We start from the raw sequence: 18,618 nt of genomic DNA, 5'->3' as shown, positions 1-18,618 counted from the left end.
GCACATACTCCTAACCTCACTTTTATGATATAAGGTTCAAGGTTCAGCCAACTAACTGTTTATTGCTTAGTTCCTGAATTTCAATGTCACTCTCCATAATGTCTCACAGGCTACATGCCTCTCATCTGTATGGCCAAGCATTGCCATGGTTACTTACTTCCAGCTGGTCAGTGTGACATCCTGAGAGAAACTGTGTTATTTCTCATGGTTCTGTTTCTTATTATTTATTCAAGAAATGCCATGTGATCCTGAAAGTGTAATTCATCTCTGTCCAGAGTGCTGTAAGGAGGGATGCAGAAGAGAGATGTGTAGAGAGAAGAGAGAACTGTGTAGATGAGATGTACAGCTGTGAGGAGAATGTAGCTGTGTTGAGACAGAGAGATTTTCAGAGAGGATTTTTCAAGATGAAGTAAAAAAGAAAGTTACCATCAGAACATGTGTATTTTTCCTGGTAACCGCTCAGATAGAAAAGTCTAGCCTTGCTGCATTCATGGATATTTTTGCATACCTAAGTGTTGCCAGGAGGCTGGCCCTCCAGGCAGTGATACCAAGGACTTCAGACAAACAGGAGAGAAAAGTAGGAACCAGATCACAAACAAGATAAGTCTTTCTCCCATCAGAAGGCTGGATGATGGCTCCATTGCTTTAGGAGTTTTCTACTAAAATTCATTTCAATCTCTTGACAATTTAACAATAAAAAGTATAGTCTTCACAATAAGTTGAATATTTAGAGAGAAATGGAGCAAGGAAGAATGCCTTTATGAGCACTATTGTTAGACAGCATATCTCACTCAGCAGGCAGCTGAAAAAAAAACATAGCAGTATTAGTCAAGGTTCTCTGCTTGAACAAAACTGATAGGATAAATCTCTGTATGTATTTAGAAAGTGGATTTGTTAAAATGTCTCACAGGCTGTGGTCCAGCTAGTCCAACATTGGCTGTCTACCAATGGAAAGTTGAAGAATTCAGTCCATGAGGCTGAATGTCTTAGCTGATCTTCAGTATACATCACAATTCCTAAGAATCGGGCTCTAAAGAGGGTAAAGAAATGACCTTTCTAGCCACAGCCAGGGCAATCAGCTGAAGAGAAACATCTTCCTTCTTCAATATACTTTATATACTTAGGACTGCCACCAGAAAGTCTGACCTAAATTAAGGGTGGATCTTATTACCCTCAAAAGAACTCTTCTGACCCATGCTTTCACCTTTTTAAATCAGAATCCTACACAAGCCTCCTCAGGAACTGACCTATGATCCAGTTACCAAAGAAAAGGAGAGACAGAGAGACAAAGAGGAGAGTGAGATAGAGAGAGACAAAGAGACAAAGAGGAGAGTGTGAGAGAGAGACACACACAGAGAGACTCCTTAAGAACCCATTAAAATAGAACATACAAAGTCACCAAAACTGTAACATGGCTTTGTATCAATTCTTAAGTGCAGCTCTGCCTCACAAGACCACACTTTTCCAAAGTCCTTTCTTTCTACTAATATCTGTGCTAAATCTATGTTAAACATTCTTCTTAGCCAGGTGTGGTCACATGAGGTGAAGGAAGGTGGATCTCTTCAAGTTCCAGGCCTAGCCTATATATTACATAGTGAGTTCCAGGCCAGACAGGGTTAGAAAGCGAGACTTGTGTCTCAAAACGGACCTAACTTCAAAAGTTCTACTTAAAAAACATTAGGGCTGTGAAAATGGTTTAACAGATAAAATACTCACCTTGCAACTATCCCTTTACTTCTGCATTATAAAGACAGTTGCCTATAACACAATGCTTTTAAAGCAAGATAAAAGGCAGACAAGAGAAATCCAGCAAGTCTATTTACATGTGATAGCAAACTAGAGACCACGTCTCAAATATCCTGAAGGGAAAGGATCAACACCCAAAACTGTTCTCTGACTTTTACACCTAAACCACGACACACATGCACAACTTAGCACACATAAATGAACACATACATACAAACAGACATAAGTAAATAAATAATAAAATTATAATTAGATGATGTGGCATATACCTTTTATTCCAATACTTGGGCAGCAGAGGCTGGCAGAGTTCTGGGAGTTTGGGGCCAACCTCATCTACATTCTGAGTTCAAGGATAGCCAGAGATACATAGAGAAAACCCTGTCTCAAAATAAAATTTTTGATTTGTATTGATTCACCCTGAAATCCGTTTCCAAAATGCACTGAAGTGTCCCAGCTTAATCTCAGCAGAGGTCCCAAGCTTCAGGGACAATATCATTTCTTGTGTCAGCCACTGGTCCCTGTCAAATTATTCCCAGAAGACTATAACCCATAGCTCCAGAGAAGCTAGCTAACAAGGAGGACCCAAAGAGGGATGCATGGATCACTGGTAAGGGAAAATAGATGAGATCTCCATGAGTAAACTGGGGGTTGGGGGATGGCAATGGAGAGTAGAGGATGGGGGATGAGAACATAAGGGAATGGGATGGTCAAGCTGGAATAGGGATGGAGTGGGAAAACAATGAAAGAGATACCATGATAGAGGGAGACTTCATGGGGATAGGGTTAGCTAGGGAAGTTCCCAGGAATCCACAAGCATGACTCCAGCTTAGACTACTAGCAATAGTGGAGAGGGTGCCTGAACTGGCTTACCCCGGTAATCAGATGGGTGAATACCTTAACTGTCATCATAGAGTAACTGGAGGAGGGAGGGGTTTGGACTTGCCTCTACTGAATGTACCAGGCTCCGCTGACTCCTGATGGGAGGCCTTACCTTCTTGTAGGAAGGAGTAGGGTGTGGGTTGGGGGAAGACTGAAGGGGTGGGAGGAGGGAATGAGGGATCTGTGATTGGTAGGTAAAATAAATAAAAAAATTAATAAAAAAAAGAAAAAAATGAACATAGCCAAGTATAGTAGCAGAGGCAAGCAGATCTCCTTGAATTCAAGCCAGTTTGATCTACATAGTGAATATGATAGTAAGATATTCCTCAATAACACACACAAATACACACACTGACAAATATAGTTGAATATAATTTTGCTTTGTTGTTTGAGACAAGATCTCATTAGAAAGCTCCAGCTAGCCTAAAACTCACACTGTATAATTTAATGAATAATATATATTGAATATTTTAAAACAAATTAAACATTTCATTCTATATCATTGGCTCATTATTCAAAGCATGACAGTTTTCTATACAAGAGGGAGCTTCCAAACAACCATCTTCATATTTACTTATATTTCAAGAGAACTGAAAGTGGGAGAAATTTTTTTTTTCGAGACAGGGTTTCTCTGTGTAGCTTTGCGCCTTTCCTGGAACTCACTTGGTAGTCCAGGCTGGCCTTGAACTCACAGAGATCTGCCTGGCTCTGCCTCCCGAGTTCTGGGATTAAAGGCGTGCGCCACCACTGCCCAGCGAGAAATTTTATACTGTTTACATTCCTAGGTTGTTTTCCTCCATCCAATTATTCTATGAAATCAATAAATTTTTTCTTGAACTTTTTCTAATTTAGAAACATTTTAACTAGTTTATTTGTAAAATGAGTTATTTGCACATTTTGTTTTAGACTCCAATTGTGGAAGCTGAAACAATGACTATTAAAGTAAATATTAGAGCTGCCAGTTACCCACTGAATTTTAAGAATGTTTTTCTAAAATAGTTAGAAAATTTCCAAGTATTGTATTGAAATTTTTCAAATACCACTCTATTTTTAATTTTACTGGGATCAAAAAATAAAAGGTGGTTGTTGATCTCAAGAGATCTTTTTTGTTTGAATCTAATCTTTATCAATTTTGATGGTATCTATAGTTTCCCCCCTCCCCCTGGAAACAAAAGCAAAACCTCTTCCCCAACATAACACATATGCTGGTTTTTATTCTGAAGTCAACATATCTTAAAAGTATACAGGTTGATTTAATTTAGCAGGTTTTTTTTATTATTATTATCTAATGTCTTTCTGCAGCTGTCATTTCCTTTTTATTAGCACTTAAAAAATTTAAAGTTAATAAACTATTATGTAATCTATCTCTGGGGGTCTTAATTACCCATTTATTAAGCATGTCTTTTAAGGTGCCAGATGAAGTATTAATCTAATATCTTTATCAATAAAAAATAGGGAGTCAGATTTCAGGGTAAGAACCTGAAAGATGAGAGAAGCAGTGGAGCAGCCATCAGTAACTCCTACCTCTTCAGTTCCTCTAGGCAAAAAAGGGAAAGATCCTCTCTCAGTCCCACCTTACTGCTTCCTGTCTCCTATCTGTCCACAGTCTTCCAAATTTCTATGGTATTTAGCTCTGCTCTCTGACTCCAAACAAGGTTTATTATCAAATTATCACACAACACCCTGCATTTCTCATATATCTCGCTCTTTTGCTACTTTCATTCCCCATATGCAGCTCTCCATGGCAGATGTCTTAGCTTGAACATCTCAATATCCTGTAGTCTCAAATGCAACCCAGCTTCACTCACCACTTCATGCAATGAACTCTCACAGTCTCTTCACTGGGGGTCTGACTCTGCCAAACATAGATGGGTACAATAGTGATAAACTGACCACAGAAGAATCCATGACCTTTACATTTTGCATCTTTCTTGTTTCCAGAATCAGTACAACATAGGTGGTCCTGCCAAGATTTGGTGGACCCTACCAAGCCTGGACCAAATTTACTCCAGGTTCTGTATGATGTTGCTCCTAGGACAAGGAATTATCTTGCATATACCTTCCATAAATTAAGGGCTTAGCTGGATGGAGTCTTACACTTGGGGCACCTTCCTAGGCTTCAAATGCAGAGCAAGGGCCTTCCCTTTAATGGTGTTAAAATCCTTGAAAATCCATACCTCTTTTTTACCACTGGACTGCCATCTGAAACTACCTAGTGCTGTTTTTCTCAACAAAACACAGTTTTCATTTCTTTCTACTTGTACTCTTTTTCACTGTAGACCTGAATAAGTCAACAGTAATAACCATCCAACAGTAGCAATATTTTGTCTAAGAAATCAGCCCATTTGCCTTACTCACTTTTTCAGGACATGGAGATAATAAGAAAGATTTTGGGCCAAAATATCACCAAAATTAACTGTAGCTAAAATTTTCATGAAGACTTCTAAGCACCTGAGCTTACTTACCAGGTCAAGATCACCTGATAGGACCACAAAGAATGAAGCTAGGCTTGGGCTGGAGGGGCCACAGCAAGACAAGGCTGTGACTGTTTTGAGAGCTTTTTATATCTTTATCAGACTTTTTATATCTTTATCAGAAACTGAACATAATGACAATTTCCAGGATCAATACAGTTGTAGTTGCCAAGATATGGTGAAGTTTGCAAGCTATACAGGGTACACAAGATTAATGTCTAAGATCAATCGTCTTGTTAAGTTTCCATGCTTCCTTGACTACTAAAGGATCATACAGAGAAACACAAATCAGTCTGAATGCTTCACGGCCTGAGGGAGTGCCTTAGTCTATCAGGAACTAGAAGGCACACTGTGACCCACAAGTCACGGACTTTAACCGGAAAAACTTATGACTCATGTCTCTCAAGGTATAGGTCAGGCCAGCTCCATGTTCCCTGCAGAGTCTATTGCCCATTAAAATCCTATGACCTTGATCTCCACTCTCTGCCATTACTTTAAACACACCCATCTTCCAGGACCTGCAAGAACAGCCAGTTAAGCTCTGTGTCTAGCTTTCTATGGCTTTTGCCATCTTAAGTCCTAATATCTTCAACATTTTTCCAAAAGTCAACATTCTCAGGTCTTTCCCAGCAACAAAATTGCTTTTGAGGTACCATTTTTTGTTCCAACTTCCTTCTCTGTTGCTGGGTTAAAATTATCTAACCAAAAGCAACTCAGGTAATGAACAGGTTTATTTGGTTGATACCCCTAGGTCACAGTTCCTCCTTGTGAGCTTAGGATAGAAACTCAAGTTAATAACTGAAGGCAAAATGTGGAACCATTGTTTCCTGGCTTTTGCTCTTGCTTTGTCACTGTCTTATGTTCAGCTAGCTCTCTTATCCAGCCCAGCCCCATTTGCTCAGAGATATTGTCAACTCAGTGGAAGAGCCTTCCCACATCAATCAAAATCAACACAATCTCTCTCACAGTAACCAGATATTCTGATCTAGGCACAATCTCAATTAATGTTCCCTCAGATGACTCTAGGCTATGTCATATTGACAGCTCAGGCTAATTAAAAGAGACAATAATAAATGAGAAGGTTTTAAAGATCCAAAGCCAATGTATTAATCCTATCAATCACTTAAGCAGCAAAAACACAAAAATGAAGATGGCAGCAATTGGAAAACACAGATATGCCAGAAAATGGGAAGAGGGAAGCCTCTAATATCAAGAAAAAACTAAAACTGTCTCTCCACAGAAACTTCCCAAACAAACAAAAATTCAAGGAACTCATAAGAAATTTTCTGAATATAGAATTGGTGAAGGTCCATCATTTTCCAGGAAATGAACAATATAATTAGATTACAATTAATAAAATCAATAACGTAGATGGTACCACTGACAAACAAAACACAAAGACAGAGCTACAAATATATATTATGGTCCCTTAAACAAGAACTACAAAGTTCTAATCAAAATCAAACTCCAAGAAATCACTGACCGGCACTCATCCTGTACACTGGTTGTCTCCTTTACCAGTAACAGAAAATGGGTTGGGTGAAGATGGCTGTTCCACCAAAATTGAAGGGATTCACTTGAAGCCCTCTGATGTTTTAACTTTGTAGAAAATAGTTTTAACTACTAAAAATATCTCATTCTCTTATGATAAAGAAATGGATGTCTTTTAGGATCACTTAGACACCATTTTGTTTCTTATGATTGATGATTATAAGTCTGTATCAAAATGAGGAAATGAAAGCTTTTTAAAACAAAATGCAAGATAACAGATTTTTTAAAGAATCAGTATATGCCTAAATCAACTTGCTTTACTCTAATTGCTTTATAAGTCACAATCACCTTTAAAAACAAGTTTACTGCTAGTTTTTTGCATATGTTTGTGCAAGAGAGAGAATGTCTTCCATATGTGTACAGGTGACATACAAAAGAGGGTGTCAGATCACCTGAATCTGGAATAGTAGAGAGTTATGAGCCTCCCAACTTGAATGTAGGTATCTGAACTCAGGTCATCCCCAAAAAGAATATGTGCTGAGCCACCTGCCAAGACCCATAATACCTTTTATCCAATAAAACAAAAGTCTCTCACATATTAACAACAAGAACAACAAAACCTAATTAAATAAAGTAAAGAAATGATCCTTCAGAACATGATGCATCAAAATTAGGATGTTGCGTATGGTAAATTTACACCATAAAATGAATACAATCCAATGACAGTGCCCAACAACTTATAATAGGAAAGTTGATTACAAAGCTACATTCACAGTGGAAATACTCAGAATGCTCAATGGGATTATGAAAAAATAGCACACAGATTGACATAATATGACTTCTATACTTACCACAAAGATACAACAATCAAGAATGTGTACAATACAATACAATGTGAAAGAATAAAGGGGATGGAGAGAAAAAGCCAAGAACAAAGGCAGGAAAATATAGACAACTTTTAATCAAAAGACCAGAGGAAACTTAGCCAGGAAAAGTGTGATCTTGACCAATGCTACCCAATTACCTATGATTCAATGTGTATAGAAATTGAACAAACACAGACTTCACAACTTTCATAAAATCTACTCAAAGTGACCCTTAAACTGTTGTTTTTGACCCTCCAGCTACTGATATTTCATCCAAAGACAGAAGCCCCATGATCTAGGGCTCTCTCTACAAATGCAGATGATCTCTTGCTATGGCTCTGCAGCCCCTTATGCCTCCATGTGGTTTCAGGTAAACCCAGCCCCACTGATCCCCAATCCCAAAATAACATAGAAGAATAATTTAAAATCTGCTTTCTAACACATGGATTACAGCACAAGATATGGATTCTGCCCTATCTACCTGCCCAACACTATGCACAACTGAGTAATTTCTGCAGACCAGAAACTCCTTTTGTCCCCTGGAACTAAACTTCACTGAATCACATCATTGCAGCTGGTGGTAGCAGAAATTTAAAAGCATTCTAATCATGTATTGCTGAAAGATGATCCACATCATCTTTCTACCAGTTTCTAAACTATTTGTAATAGTTATAAGAAAAACCTGAATGTGGAATGCAATATTCAGAATTTCTAGAAATTAGACCTTCAGTTTTCCAATCTGTCTTCCTACTGCACACCAAAATCAGTGCTCATATGTGCACACTAGACAGTGGTACTATAAGCATCATATCCTCCCATGCCAGGGCTGCAGAGTCTCTCCTACCCCAGGAAATCCATACACAGGGAGGTACAGAGGACAAGGGCCACTGCCCAGGTCACCACATGGACGAACAAAACCACAGTCTGGCTCATGGTCCATCCAAATCCCAGCAGAAATGACAGCTCAGAAGACCTGCTCTGAGCACCCTACACCCACCATGGCATGGCTTGTGGTCTTCCATACAACTCTCTAAAGCAGAAGCAGAGGAGAATCCTGAAAAGAACCCACAAGACACCTGCCACTTCTCCTGATTGCTATGGTTCCCCAGAATCCCTCATTGGCTATTGCCACCCAGCTGGGCCTTAGAATATTAGCAACTCCTCTACTGGGTGATCAGAGATCAAATGACTCAGACAGCACAGTCCTTCCCGCTCTGCCCTTCCATCCCAGCAGGCAGGGCCATAGTCTAGAAAGTTTGTATTTTAGTAGACATTCTTCTACTCTCACAAAACACTTCCTATTCCATCCAAATACAGGGTCCTTTGTGTGCACATTCCATTACACACTCAGTGTCCAGTGCAGCCAACCCATTGCCTCATAGCTGGGAAATCCTGTAGACAAACACAGGTCATATTCACACAGTAACTATTGTTAAAGAAAAATAGGCCATGAATTAGAAAACAATGAGGGGTCATAGTAGGGCTTGGAGGCAGGAAAGAGAATGTGAATATGATATAGTTATAATCTCAAAATTATTTTGAAAAGTTGAAACAGACTTTTGTGGCCTTGTGCTCCAGAAACTAGAGATTTGTATTAGAGCACATCAAAGATTTCTCACACCTTTTCTCTAAGGATTAACATCTTTTTTTTTTTTTTTTTTTTTTTTTTTTGTTTTTCAAGACAGGGTTTCTCTGTGTAGCTTTGCGCCTTTCCTGGAACTCGCTTTGGAGACCAGGCTGGCCTTGAACTCACAGAGATCCGCCTGGCTCTGCCTCCCGAGTGCTGGGATTAAAGGCGTGCACCACCACTGCCCGGCTAGGATTAACATCTTAAACCAGAAAAACAACAATCCTGTTAGGCAGGGCCACGGCATGTTACTCAGATCTTCAATTTTGGTTTAACCACTGTAACTATAGCAATTTGGTTTCATGATAAGGTCAGTGTCCTTTACCCAGATTCTTGATTGTCCTGATCTGTGAACCACAAGAAATGGCCAATCAGGGTATTTATGGAGCATCTAAAAGCTTCTCCTTTTCTGACTGTGACTCTACCAGCTACAAAGTTGGTCAATGAACTCATTTCTTGCACAGGTCACTCTTCATTTATAGGTCCCCAATAAAAGCCAAAAAGAATGAGAGCATTAACTGGTCTACTTTTCCTTTTCACTGACTAGTCACAGCCCAGTCTGGAGGGAGTTTCAGGACTGTCTTCCCAGCACTGGGCAGCAGAGTCAGGATTAGTTTCTCAAGGCAATTTTCAATTACATACCATGAGGCAAGCCTAAGCTATAGAAGACTTTGCTCTACACAGAAATCAATAATCAACATCACTTGAGAGAAAAGGAATGAAACTATTAATGACATAGAAACATTAGGAAACAGAAACAAATAGAAATAACAGCAGTAATGCACTTAAAGAAAATATTTAAAAATAGGTGATTTTTTAAACGATAAAAATAATGTATTTTTAAATTTTAAAAAAACTTAGCTATATTGACTTTGAAAAAGAATAGGCCCCCTTCCCTAGTAGAGGGAATGTCATTAATAAGACAGAGATTGATGTTGCCCTTATGCATATGTTGGCTGCTGAGATCTGTAACCTGATACACAAAGTTACAGTCAATGGCCTTTTTCTCAAACCTCTGAGCTGACATAACTGTGTCAAGCAGGACTGAACATATCTGCATAGGAGAATTGCCTAATTGAAAATTCAATATTCTTTGGTGCAAATTGTACACCAAATTGTACACCACCCAGTCTGGTCTGTCTTCATTCACAAGACATGAATTAAAACATGCTGGTAAATTACAAAATCACTCTCCCTACCACAATCAGGTCCTTCTTCAAAATGGTGACTCCAGCAGCTGACTGCCTACCTTGTTTCCCCTGAGGTGTACACAAGAAACTATTCCTCCTATTTTGATCTAAAGGCAGAAGCAATGCTCCACATGGAAATCCTTTTCCTGTGACTGCATTGGATAGTCAACTGCATGACTCAAATGGATAATTTTAAAACTCTGAGATGGTACACTCATTTAATTTAAGAATTTTGAAGGTATAATACAGAGGACAGCAAGGTCATTGTCCTGGAGAGCAACAGACTGGAATCAAGACAAGCTGAGTCAAAATAAGAGAGCTTGTCTTGGAAAAACATTGTTTCTAACAGGATGGAAATGCAGCTCTTCTAGAATTAACATGCCTTCCCAGGGAGAAATCACTCCATACACTTAAGAGATTAATAAAGAAAAAGCTCTGTAAGGATGGTATGCATCCATCTCTGGCTAATACTCAAAGAGGAGCCAGCCTAGACAGATTTAGCATTCCACATATGTCATCATCCTTAAGTGTCTCTTAGGTTCATGCTCCAGGTTACTCTCTGAACAATTTAAATAAAGACAGGCAACCTGCCAGTCTAGACACTTAGGCAGATGGGAGAGTTACACAGCAAAGATATTCCCAGAATAATTTCTTAAATACACCAGTGACCTGAAGCAGCAGGTATTTCTTCATTGACAGGGTCCTGAGGTGAAGGTCACAGGAGATGAGGAAGATAGGACAAGTAGAAGGTATAAGGCTAGGGTGGAGAGGTCTTGCACAAGTTATGTCACAAGCCAAGTAAGCTTAAGAAAAATAGCACCTTGTATACTAGTTCCAGGGGGGAAATGGAAGGAAATGAGAGACTTTTATGAAGTCAGCAGAAACTATATACAATGGGACAAATTCAGAAGGAGGCTAATCAAACAATGCTACACAAGGGAAACACAGGGTATCTCAAAACATTACTAAGCCCACAGTGGCCTTGGGACTGATAACCATAGTTCCATGTGGTAGGAAGAGTTGGGTTCTCAGGATCTGAAGAAACCCCTCCACAAAGGTCCTGGCCCCAAACCATTTCCAGCTCTCTCTAGCAGATTCCTGGCTTTAGAGAAGGAGCTCTGTTTTATTGTCAATACATCAGGCCCTTAGGAATAACTCCCAAGGCCTAGGTCCCAGGCCATTTCTGGCTCTCCCAAGCACATTCCCTCTCCTTGTGTGAGAGCCTAAAGGAAAAGTTGTTGATCAGGCCAGCCCTCAACACAACAGTGTTTTCCTTATCAAATAGTTGTCACCTGGTGTCATATTGCCCATCTATCAGTACTTAGCTTTGCTCAAGAAGAAAATTGAACCTTTATGGCACACCAGGCCTGAATGTTGCTTGTGACCCTGTAATGCCCCCTTGAGCAGTTTGTTAAGAGGCCTGTTCTTCAATATGGGGTTGGGCCTAGTGGCTGGTTGTAAAACAGGGGTGGTTTCTTTGAAATAGTTTGGAGCCAAATGTCTCGACAATCCTGGTGAACAAATGTGTATCCTAGCATCCTAATCTCTAATAGGCCTGGTTAGCATATATTTATCTTTTGGGTGTTTAGAGGCAATCCTCCCTCAGCTAAATTCTACTTTGTGAGACTTATATAAATCCTTTATATCACCAATTCTACTCTTCTACATCACTGTGTAGTAGTGGAGTGCTACACAACATATGAGATGCCTTTTACAACCTCCACAAAATTAACTATAAATGGATCTTACACGTAAAGGTTAAATGCAAAGTGCTGAATGTCTAGAAGATAATGGAGAAACTAGGCCTCTCCAAGTTTGGCAACCTGCTTTCCATGGATGCACCAAAAGCATGTAGAGGTTTACTAGAAAGATGTTTCTACCCACAGCTCCTTGTTCCCAATGCTCTGAGCAGATTCAGCCCACAGAGCAAAGTTATTCAGAGGTCTGCCCCTGGGTCTAGGGAGTTGCAAGGACTGCATGGGACCTCACAAGACAGGGAATCTGGTGCAGGTTCCCACCCAGATCCGGGGAGGACTCACCACACTGGCTCCCGCACCTCCCTATCTGGGGACAGCAGCCCCTAACTCACCATGTCGTCGTTTCACAGCTCACCCAAGCTCTCCACTCTGCTCCCAGCAGCAGCAATTACAGCACAGCAAACAAAACTCCTCTTCAAAGCCAGCTCCTCTTCAAAGCCACGCCTGAAGCCTGGTGCCGGAAGAGCCCTGCACCACTTCTGACTGGCAGGTCGACTAGAGGGCCTGATTGGCTACTGAGGTCTGAGTGACAAGAGCACCTCCCACAGGGTTACAGTATGCTTAAAGACACAGCACAATGGTTTCTGGTCATGCCTTCCACCCAGACACAGACATTTTCCAGATTTACAGAGATATGCATTTCAACAGCACTTGCCCCTGGCTCCAATAACAGACCCTGCTATCTTCCTGCACTCCATAGGCACTCCTCTTCTTTCTCCTGGACACAATGCAGCTAGCTAGCTTGCACAGCCCACTATACTATGCAGGTGGAGTGATTCCCTGTCCCAAGGTGCCCAGAACATTAACAATTAAAGAGAGATTTAAGGACACAAAAGGAGATGTTTGATATGTGGCTTCATGCAGAGATCAGATGAACTGAAGGTACTTTTTACTTAGTTGTCACAGGGACTTCAGACACCAAGAAAGAAAAGCAGGAACTAGATCATATTGGTCTTTCTCCCATCAGAAAGCTGGATGATGGCTCCATTGCTTTAGGAGTTTTATTCCTGAAATTCAGAGCAAACTGTTAGCAAATGAATAATAATAAAGTGTAGTCTTCATGGAAAGTTAAATACTTAGAGAACAATGGAGCTAGGAAGAATGTCTTTATGAGCACTATTGTTAGCCAGCACATCTTTCTCAGTGGGCAGGTGAAAAAACAACAACAACAACAAAACCTGCATTATTCAAGGCTTTCTACATGAACAGGACTGGTAGAATGAATCTCTTCATGTATGTGGAAAGTGGATTTATTAGAATTTTCACAAGCTGTGGTCCAGATAGTCCAACAATGGCTGCCTACCAGTGGAAATTTGAGGAATTCAGTAGTCGTTCAGTCCATGAGGCTGTATATCTCAGCTAGTCTTCCATATACACCAAACCAAAGAAGTAGGCTCAAATGCTAGTAAAGGAATGAGCTTGGTAGCCAGAGCTAGGGCAAGCAGGCAAAGAGAGCTTCCTTCTTCAATATCAGCCGCTACCAGATTAAAGGTGGATCTTATTTTTTGATTGTTTTGGGTTTTTTCTGGGGGGGTAGGGGGAGGTTGGTGTTTTCAAGACAGGGTTTACCTGTGTAGCCCTGGAACTCATTCTGTAGACCAGGCTGGTCTCAAATTCAGAAAATCCAATGCCCCTGCCTCCTGAGTGCTGGAGTTAAATGTGTGCACTGCTACCAAGCAGCTAAGGGTGGATCTTATCACCTCAAATGATCCAGATTAAAGATGGGTCTTTAATTTCAAAACCTTTAAGAAAAATCCCTCACAGGTGTACCCAACTCTTTGTGTATTAGTTAATTCCAGAGGTAGTAAGTTTGACTACCAAGAATAGCCATCACAACAGCCAAGACAGAAGAAATGAAAAAGATTTCCTACCTGCAGGAGGCAAGGAGAGCATGGGACTTGTTTCCAAAACAATGCTTTTCCTAAACAAAGTAAGCATGTGGATATTACTTAGGGAGTCTGAACATATTCATGTAGAGTTCTTCCTATTACCAAGCATGTTCAGTTAACAAATCCACTTCTGAACATGATCACAATGTAAAAGCAGAGACATTTAGGGAATTCTCACCTCAAAGTCATACAAGAACATATATAAATTGTAAAAATGATGGAAAGAAATGTCTCTGGCATGTTCATCTTGTACCACAAGGCTTTAGTTGAAAATCAAATAAATGACACTGTGAAAAATAGATTTCTTTGGAGCCTATGTGAGCTGTCAATCTTGATGTTTGATCTAAAAGATAACTATCAATGCCACAATTCTCACAGATAAAAAAGATTAAGAACAAAATACAGAAAACTTCAAGGAAAAGTCACTTAACAGCATTGTTTACTCTGCTCCTAGATGAACAGTAATGTTGATCTCTATTAACCGAGGAACAAAGCTGCTTTGCCTCTGAGCAGGCTGGCTCAGCAGAAGGTCACAACAGCTTCCATGCAAGGCCAGAAGGAGTTCATTTTAAATATCCCTGGCTTGCTGTCTGTCTCAGCATTTCATTCTTTACTTTTTCTAACTTTTTTTTAAAAGTATAGTTACATGATGTTTTGCCTGTGTATGCCTGTGCATAGTACCTACAGAGGCCAGAAGAAGGCAGGAGATGCCTGGTACTGGAGTTACAGCAAATGGTTAGCTACCATGTGGGTTCTGGGAATGGAACCTGGGTCCTCTGTAAAAACACCCAGTGCTCTTAATTGCTGAGTCTATCTAGCCCCTCTTTTTTATTTAAAATTTATTTCCATAAATTGACAATTAAAAGATATTACATCACTTTCCCCTTTTATCTCTTTATTCTATCCCTTCCCAAATCCTGTCCAACTACTTCCTTGTTAAATATACATGAATAAGTATTCTGATATATATTAATACAACCTGCTGCATCCATTTTTGTTGGTTGTATATATATATATATATATATATATATATATATATATATATATATATATATATATATGGATAATGGGCTGACCACATTGTATTGGATAGACAATTAGGGACCTCATCCCTGCCTAAGGCTAATTCACTCAAATGGAGGAGAGTTCTGCCTTTTAATCAGCATCAGGTGTCTGATCCTGACTAGGCTGCCTTAGACAGGAAACATAATCAAGAATAGAATACATAGGGTGGAAAATACCTTACTGGTTAAGAGCACTAAAGATTCTTTCAGAGCATCCAGCTTCCATTCCCAGTACACATAGAAGCTCACTGCTATCTGTATCTCCAGTATTAGGGGTTCTGAAACCACCTCCTGGCCTTCATGGCCACCATAAAAAGAGGAAACTGCAGAAGTAACTCTCTTATTAAATAAGAAACACAGAGCCAATGCAGAGATGAAAGCCCAAGAGGTCAGAGCTAAGAGACTTACCCTTCACTGCTGCAGCTATCCTCTTCAGCCAAGAGAGCTACTTCCTGTGTGTTTGTCTTTATATAGACTTTCTGTTCTGCCTTCTCATTGGTTGTAAACCCAACCACATGACTGCCTCATCACTGCCTGTTTGTACAGACCTTAAGGTTTTCTATGGTTGGTATTGAGATTAAAGGTGTGTGTCTCCATGCTGGCTGTATCCTTGAACACACAGAGATCAGCCTAGCTCTGCCTCCCAAGAGCTGGGATTAAAGGCATGCACCACCACCCAGCTTCTGCTATGGCTTGCTATTAGCTCTGACCCCCAGGCAACTTTATTTATTAACATACAAATAAAATCACATTTCAGTACAAATAAAATATCACCATAGGAGACTTTCATCATAAAAATTATTTTTCAAGCTATGTGTGGTAGTACATTCTTTTAGTACCAGCAATCTGGACACAGAGGAAGGAAGATCACTATGAGTTTTAAAGTATGTGCTACATAGCACACACACACACACACACACACACACACACACACACACACACACACACTGAAAGAGAAGAAAACTGAATAACATAAAAGAAAAGGAGCACTGGAGAACTAGAACAATACGATACCTCTTAAAATTACTTCAAGTGTCTGCCACTGGTGCCCATAGAATCATTTTCAAAAAGAAATATGGCCAAGCATGTAAGCACATATCATAAATCCCAGCCACTGGGAGAAACTGGATATTTGACAGTGGACCACTCATTTACCATGCAACCTGAACTGCCCATCATGAGCCAGGTGTTACTGGACCCACAAAGTCATAAAGTAGGACATGCACAACAGCAATCTGTTATCAGATGGGAGTGGTACATAAGAGATCAGGCCCAAGCAGGTCCTGAAGGCACAAGCAAACTACATGAAGGAGTTGTCCAAAAGCCTGTGGTTTCTACTCCTGTTACAATGCCTTCTGCTGCCAAGCATACACCTATAGCCTCATGCGGTGTTCTGTATGATTGGTTGACTGAGGAAGAGAAGACTAGAGCCTGATTTACTGATGGTTCTGTACATCATGCAGGTACCATCCAGAAATGGACACCTGCAGCATTACAACCCCATTCTGGGACATACTGAAAGATACTAGTGAAGGGAAATCTTCAACATGGGTAGAAGTTCAGGTAGTACACATCATCATACAGTTTGTTTGGAAGGAGAAATGGCCTAATGTGCAACTATCCACTGATTGATGGGCTATAGCCAATGGATTGACTGGATGGTCAGGGACTTGGAAAGAGCATGATTGAAAAATTGGTGAGAAAAGACATTTGGGGAAGAAGTATATGGATAAATTTCTCCAAATTGGCTAAGGGTATGAAGATACTTGTATCCCATGTAAATGCTCGCCAAAAGGTGACTTCAGATGAGGAGGAGTTCGATAACCAAGTAGATAGGATGACTCTTTTTGTGGACAGTCAGACTCTTTTCCCAGCCATTCATGTCATTGCCCAATGGGCCCATGAACAAAGTGGTATGGTGGCAGAGATGGGGGTTAGGCATGGGTTCAACAACATGGACTTTTACTCACCATGACTGATCTGGCTACAGCTGCTGCTGAGTACCAGATCAGCCAACAGCAGAGACCAGCACTGAGCCCCAGATATGGCATCATTCCCCAGGGTGACTAGCCAGCAACCTAGTGGCAGGTTGAGTACACTGGACCACTTCCTCCATAGAAAGGAGAACTCTTTGTCCTTACTGGAGTAGATACTTATTCTGGTTATGGATTTGCCTTTCCTACATGTAATGCTTCTAACAAAACCACCATCAAAGGATTTACAGAATGTATTATCCACTGGCATGGTATTCCACACATTATTGCTTCTGACCATGAAACTCACTCCACAGCCAGAGAAGCATGACAGTGGGCCCACAATCATGGAATCTACTGATCTTATCATGTTCTCCAGCATCCTCAAGAAGCTGCCCTGATAGAAAGATGGAATGGCCTTTGGTCTTTTGAAGACACAGTTACAGAACCAGTTAGGTGGCAGAATCTTGAGGGGTGAGGCAAGGTTCTCCAGAAGGCATTATATGCTCTGAATCAGTGTCCAATATATGATATAGTTTCTTCTATAGCCAGGATCCATGGGTCCAGGAATCAAGGGGTGGAAAAGGGAATAGTACCACTCACTATCACCCCTAGTGACTGACTAGGAAAGTTTTTGCTTCCTGTTCTCACAACCCTAAGTTCTACTGGCCTAGAAGTTATTGTTGGGCCTGGGGGGAGCGGGGGAGTGCTCCTGCTAGGAGCCACTGTTGGTTTAACAGCACACAGCCAGGGTTACCTTTTTAAAGCTTTATTGGGAGGAGGGGAGAGAGAAAGAGAGAGAGAGAGAGAGAGAGAGAGAGAGAGAGAGAGAGAGAGAGAGAGAGAGAGGACAGACGGAAGGAAGGAGTAGAAAGGAAAGAGAGTGACACACAGAGGGCCCACCCACTTTTTAGGCTGGGATGCTATCGCAGGCTGATGATGTAATTAAGGACCGAATCCTTACAGCCACAGCATTCCATTGAACTGGAAACTCAGACTTTCCTCTGGTTATTTTGGACTTCAAATGTCCTTAATCCAACAGATTAAGAAAGAAATTACACCATTAGGAGGGGTGATATATCCAGATTACAATGGGGAAATTGGATTGCCTCTCACAATGGAGGTAAGTAAGAAGGATTATGTCTGGAGTTCAGGAGATCATTTAGGGCATCTCTTGGTGCTACTGTTCCCTGTGATTAAAGTTAATGGGAAACTACAACAATCTAATCCAGGAAGGATGACAAAGGGCACAGACCCATCACTTCTCTAGGAAAAGACCTTCTGAAGTTCTTGCAGAGGGTAGAAGAAATACAGAATGGGTCATAGAGAAAGGTAGTTCTAAATACCATCTAAGGCCATGTGTCCAGTTACAGAAATGATGATTATAACTGACATGAGTGTTTCTGTTTTATTTTGTTAATAATGTATTTGTACAGATATTTGTATGTTCTTTCCATTTGCTTATCATATGTTGCAACATCAATTAAGAGAGTATCAGTGGTTATCAGATGTAAGTTTGAAATAACTAGAAAGATGTTCCCCAAAGGATATTGCCACTATTCTAAATATTTAATGCATTTGCAATTGCATATGGGATAGTTGTGGTAACATGGTAAAAAAAATTTCAAAATAGTACATTATAAAATTAATTAAAGATGTTTT

The 18,618-nt window shown here is 40.3% G+C and overlaps 1 protein-coding gene across 6 annotated transcripts in view; it reads right to left on the bottom strand.

The window, feature by feature from the left end:
• LOC128112311 (zinc finger protein 431-like) overlaps nt 1-12,487 on the bottom strand; it is a 127,723-nt gene extending 115,236 nt beyond the window's left edge. For all 6 annotated transcript variants that reach the window (XM_052741378.1, XM_052741381.1, XM_052741387.1 and 3 more), the window contains exon 1: nt 12,363-12,487. Coding sequence is in view for 3 of the 6 variants with exons in the window: in XM_052741383.1 (XP_052597343.1) it covers nt 12,363-12,365 (3 nt within the window). In the remaining 3 variants the exon portion in view is untranslated. The remainder of the gene's footprint in view (nt 1-12,362) is intronic.
• Between the last annotated feature and the right edge of the window lie 6,131 nt (nt 12,488-18,618).

The sequence above is a fragment of the Peromyscus californicus genome, unplaced genomic scaffold (assembly GCF_007827085.1).
Source record: "Peromyscus californicus insignis strain IS unplaced genomic scaffold, ASM782708v3 Scaffold_16__1_contigs__length_79575227, whole genome shotgun sequence".
Classification (NCBI taxonomy): Eukaryota; Metazoa; Chordata; class Mammalia; order Rodentia; family Cricetidae; genus Peromyscus; species Peromyscus californicus.
Note: the sequence above shows the minus strand (reverse complement) of the source record. Positions and strands in the feature narration are given on the sequence as shown.